The sequence below is a fragment of the Protobothrops mucrosquamatus genome, unplaced genomic scaffold (assembly GCF_001527695.2).
Source record: "Protobothrops mucrosquamatus isolate PMUCROS unplaced genomic scaffold, P.Mucros_1.0 scaffold7537, whole genome shotgun sequence".
Taxonomy (NCBI): Eukaryota; Metazoa; Chordata; class Lepidosauria; order Squamata; family Viperidae; genus Protobothrops; species Protobothrops mucrosquamatus.
Genome location: NW_015393337.1, coordinates 8876 through 14804, shown reverse-complemented (window position 1 = coordinate 14804; position 5929 = coordinate 8876). Strand labels below are relative to the sequence as shown.

At 33.5% G+C, this 5929-nt stretch overlaps 1 protein-coding gene across 1 annotated transcript; it reads right to left on the bottom strand.

The window, feature by feature from the left end:
• Positions 1 to 122: 122 nt before the first annotated feature.
• Positions 123 to 5094, bottom strand: LOC107300587 (telomere-associated protein RIF1-like; the record flags this gene model as incomplete). The annotated part of the gene is made up of 7 exons (XM_015829900.1): positions 123 to 301; positions 384 to 476; positions 1993 to 2179; positions 2912 to 3003; positions 3085 to 3215; positions 4011 to 4107; positions 5001 to 5094. Coding segments are annotated over 7 exons (850 nt in total), but the record flags the coding sequence as incomplete, so codon positions are not given.
• Positions 5095 to 5929: the final 835 nt, after the last annotated feature.

Sequence of the window (5929 nt, the reverse complement as noted above, 5' to 3'; positions counted from 1 at the left end):
AGTCAGTATGTGACAAGATGGCAACTAATTTAATTTAAACTATCGACATCACTAATAACTTCCTATGTTTTGTGTGTCAGTTTAATCACTGATTTTCCCTCTGCAGGTGAGAAACAAGAGTATATTCATTGCTGATCATTACTGCTCAACGTGTTAGTGTACCTGGATTTAAAGCAAAGTTATCAATCAGACTTTTCCATGCAATGAAAGCTATTTTCTTCACCACCGGGGAGCCACTACGAAATCCAAGTTCTTCTAAATGGAGCAAGGAATTGATAAAGCTTCCACTATGGTGCAGTGTCTAAAGGGGAAAATGCAGTGTCATTGTATACTGTAATGTACTTCCAGTATCATAGGTTAAAATGATTTTTTCTCCAACTTACTTTTCCAAGCAACTTTATAAACAGGGGCCACAGTTTCAGAATATATGTTTCATGTTTTGAAAAAAACAGCTTTTGGAGTTCTGGAATTACTTTCTGTAGGATTATAATAGAGAACATTTATTAAAATGTTATATTTAGAGAAAAATGCACCTTAATGAGATTCTTGGGAGGCTTGTTCAGAGATGGCCAGCTAAGGTCCTACAACAGCATTCTGAATTATTTTACATGAATAGGAATTGTTTGTCAAATATCTAGAAGGAATTTGCAGTTATGCCTCACTCCGAAAAATGCCAAAGCCATTTTAAAATTCCATGGGATGCAAGAAGGAATGATTAAATTACTTGTAGCAAATCCACTGTAAAATCACCACATGAGGCACAATTCAGCAATTTATTCTCTGAGATTAGAAACTGTGTTGCTAAGAATAAAAATCAATGTGTTTTGAATAGGTTTAAATTGACTCCAGCAGCAAGGCTACCATTAATAGTATTGTGTGTTTATAGATCAAAATGATGGAAGAGTCTTACAAACAAATTGCTCTCCTACAGATTGTCACCCGAGTATTCACTATCCTTAAGGCTTAACAATGAAAAATATGTAATCAAACAGTGGATCTGGGACAGAGCCACTAAATAATCTAAGAGGATTTTAAACTTTTATCAACTTTTCATAAAATCCCAGAGACCCTCTCAGAGACCCTCTTCTGACGCCTGATTTTTCTCTTATTCCATGTTATCAATGGACATTTTTAAGAGCTTGCCTTAATGCCACACCCTCAGTATCTTTTTTTAAAGATGCTGTAATATCCCAGGTCCCAAGAGGATTTCTCCTATGAGAATGAGGTAAGATAGAGAAAACTGAACATGTTCTTTTATATTGTGAATTTAATCCAGACTTTTATAAAATGCTGATATGGTCTTTATTTTTAAAAAAATCCAAGTTATTCAGATGGGTTTTACATTAAATATCATTCGGCTGACAGAGACTCCATAATTACATACTGTACACAATTGTAAAATTTTATTGTGCAGCTATAAAAATTATTTGCATTCTTGTAACCCTTACAGAATTGATTTGTATTAATCGTATGAAATTTGACTTAAGTTTTTAAACACTGGGTTGACATACTCTTTTATTGCTATCTTTTATCTATTGTTTTATATCAATTGTCCTTTAGTTTGCATGTTTTAAGACTACAAAAGGTATACATTCATTTATTCAATTCAGAATAAATGTAACATCTAATCTAAAGGATTATATTGAAAAACACATGAACATACAATTTCATATGGAAAAATATAAACATTAAGATATTATATTAGAAATTACAAATAGCAGTCAATTATCATTTTAATACTCTTTCAAAATAATACATTTCAGTTCAGGCTTCATTTGTATTTATCTTCCTATATTTAAAGTACGACTCTGGTATTTATTATATAATATTTGTACACATTTCAATGATTTCTATTTTAGATTTTTAATTTATTCCAAAAATATACATGACTGAAAATCTAGTAAAATAGCTGTATGGGGACTGAATGAAGGTCATGCAATATGTCTGGCTCTATGGTGCTCTGCAAACACATTTAAGATATATTTGACTTACAGTGGTCATGATTTGTTCAGTGACTGTTATCACCTCTTGGTGCTGCTGAAGAAGTGGTAGACCCATTTCCAAAGCACTAGCAGCTCTTAATTGTACTTTATGAGCTGAGTGAACCACCAAAGGAATTATTATCTTAGCCCACTTCACAGCCTGTTGCTCCATGTCGGATGGAGCCTGTTCTATCAGCCTAGATTTTAGAAACACAAATATGAATAAGTTTTGCAAACACAAATATGAATAAGTTTTGCAAAGTTTTTGCAAGTTTGTTAAAAGAACTGAGTATGCAGGTGTATGTAAATCTCTTGCTCTCACATGGCAGTGGTTTGCAGTCTATTCTGAATAACATTACAGTGCTTCGAAGGCTAATTGAAGGTGTCTACGGACCAGAGACAAGATAACTTAATCCACTGTCAATTATCCAATTGGCATCAGTGCAACAATGCCATTTCAGCTGATTTGGACCACAAATAAACTAAAATCACTTTAGATTAAGTAAAACCTAGAATATGATCCAGAATTCTTTGCTCATTTCAATAGACTGTTGACAGTTGAAGTAATATGGAAAACTTTTCCCAAACTAACTCCTGCAAGCAGCCGTTGCCTATTTACTACATTATAGAACTACCATTTATGTTACATTGCTACCATTGGTGTGCTCCAATTATAATATGAAATACAATCTCAATAAAGATCTAATATAAAGTTAGTAGCTTAACTGGAAAGTAGAACAAATTTCCCCAAAACTATGAACACATATACAATTTCTCTGACACATAATGTGATAAATTCAAAACACAAATATTACTGAGCATGCAGTACAATCATAACAGTGCTATAGCTTACAATGTAAACAGGTCAACATTTAAACAGAAGTCTTTCTCCTCTTCTAATTTTTAACCAATTTATAACTGACACATACCGGATGATAACATTTAGCGCTTCATATTCAACCACCATGGAATGTAAATCTCCTTTTAGTACTGTTTCTAGCATAGCAATAATACTGGGTACCTGAAAAGATATAATGAGTTAAGTACAGCAAGACTTTTTATCAACTTTTATTTATAGGTGATGAAAACAAATCTTACTCACCAACTTTGCAACAGTATCAGGAGGAAAGGACTGCTTTGAGATCACCCAAAGTGCTCTTGTGCGAGTGTGTTTGTCTCCTGAATTTAAAGCAACATTGTTTAATGTAGAAAGTAGTTCATGTATTTCTATTTCTGTTAAAAAAAAAATAGAAAAACCAGAAATTATTGTTAGAGGTATTATCACTATGTAATAATTGATAGCAACAATTTTCCTGGTCTGTATGAAATTCAGACTAATTTCCCTGTTAAGACAATTCTCCAATGGCTGCAGACATGCGGTGTCTAATTTTCCCTAAAGACCATAACACTAACTGCCCTGGGATTAGAGATATAGGATTTATTTTTGACAAAAGTCAAGACACAAAGCATACTACGGCTTTTCATTCATGTTTCACAGAAATGGTATGCAGAAACATTTGCTCTATGTTCTAACAACTCATATGTACTTACATCAAATAATCCTAAATAAAAGTATGTGGATACAAAGCAATTCACTTCCACATATGCATCCATGTGCATAAAGGGATGGCTCAACTGTTCTGTACAGAAACCGTTGTTCTGGATAGGGGTTTCTTTAATAATGATGTATACCTCTGGCAGTATGCCAACAGGTAGCAAAAAATATGCCAAAGAACTGCTCATGTGAGTATTTGATGTCAGGGAAGTCCACAGGTTATTTGTATTCGTCTTTTGTATTTTTAAACTCTGATTAAAAATTATTATTTAAAAAAATCATTCTTGGATCTCTGCAGGTTTTATTTTGGCTGAAACATGGACCAATCGAAAGATTCTGCCATTTATTTATGCTGAAATGTAGCCAATGGGAAGCAGATTTAAAAGTAACATATTCCAATTCATGGACATTTCTATCTGTGATTATGTAATTCTGTTAGTTTATCAATGTTTATAATAGAAAAAGATATTTACCACATAACAAGGAAGAAATCTTTGGATTAAATACACAATATCCCAAAGCTTGTAAAGCTGCACTGCTCAACTCCGCATTTTCAGAAGGAACATATGTCTAAACAAGAAAGAAAACAAATCTAAACTCACACAACAGAAGACTGACCACTTATATTACTTCAATTTGTCAAGATCTGAAACTGGTATCATTCTCTAATCCAGAGCTGAAGAAGCTTCTTGAATGAGAAGAGAAACGTCTTCAAAGAAAAACAAGAAAGTCCAGTTGCCTCATGAAAAAGCATCTTTGGGACAACCATGACCTGGATGACTGAGAATCTCCACAGAAATCTCTACTCCAACCTTACCCAATCTGGTAAATCTCTAGATCAGGGGTGTCAAACTGCTGGCCCAAGGGCCGGTTGCATCATACGGAGGTAATGACCCCCCCTCAGCTCTGGCAATGCAAAAAAAGTCGCGATACGTCACATGACACGGCGAGTTTGACACCCGTGCTCTAGATGCTCTTCAACCACCATCCATAGTCACTTTACTGGAACGTATGAAAGTGGACTTCCAGCTAATTTGGAGGGTGACCAAATTGGAGACGGTCGTTATATTTACTTAAGATTAGAGTATTTAATATAATATTTACCCTCAAATACAAAAGCTAGTTAATTTGCAGGTTATTTCTCTAATCCACACACCAAAGCTGATATATATCAGTAATTTAGTGATCTTGATATGAAAAATGAATAAATTTATTTCTCTTGTTTAACAGGCAAACTTGATAGTACATTAAGTTTCTTTATCTTCAATAAAAAAAATCAATAGCGATTTTTGACATGATTCAAATTGTTAAAACTTACAAAAGTATGCACCTCTTTAAATTAAGTTTCAACTGCTAATCTTGCCCAATTCTGGTGACAGGAAGCAACTTAACCTTGTTTAGCCTGAAGTATTTAGATAACTAAACAGGGCAATAAAGACTAAGCACAGAAGTGAAATACATACCATAAATATTTTGTAAAGTTGTGGAAAACAGTTTTCAATCTCAATTGCTAATTCCCTTCCTTCGTCTTCATCCTCTTCATCTTCAGTCAGACGACTTAATATTGAAAAACAAACAGGCTTTCAGTTAAAAAGTGCTCAAATGTAGACAAATACGTAGCTATTTAAAGGCTAACCAATACAACCCATGACTCGGTATGAATTTGATGACAGACATTTATCAGTTATCAGACTTTGCTTATAAGAACTTCAAGCTTTCTGTTAATACCCAAATAAAATATTTGGGGATAAATGTAAAAGGAATGCTGATAGTGATGTTAAACATTTGTCTGGCACGACAAATGCTCTAAGCTGAGAATCTTATTTCTAGCAAATGTTGGATTATGATATTGTAAAGATTATGGATCTGAAAAATAATGTATTAAAGACCAAGTTATCTGATAAAGTGGCAAATGATTTCAAGTTATACAGTATATTAATGGGGAAAACTAAAGCAAATAAATGGATTTTTGTACCTTCATATAATGTTTATTTTTGTACCTTCATATAATGTTTATGGGAAAATAAGTAGAAAAATATCAAGATCACAAATACAAAATAGTGAGTAGTAAGTGGCCTACTGATAAAATAAAAATGTATTGACAAAAGTAAAAACAGCTCTGTAGAAAAGTGTGCTTCTGTGACTTTGTTACATGGAACAAGTAGCCATGTCATGAGAAGTTGAACCCAGTGGGAATGCAGTATTTAAGTGCATGTGTTAAATAAGGAAAGGGCACCCCAAAGATGCTTTTCAAAAGGCAACTGGACTTTCTTGATTTTTTTCTCTTGAAAAAATTTCGCTTCTCACCCAAGAAGCTTTTTCAGTTCTCTTGGATGAAAAGTAAAACACTTTCAAGGGGGGGAAAAATCCCAAGTAAGTCCAATTGCCTTTT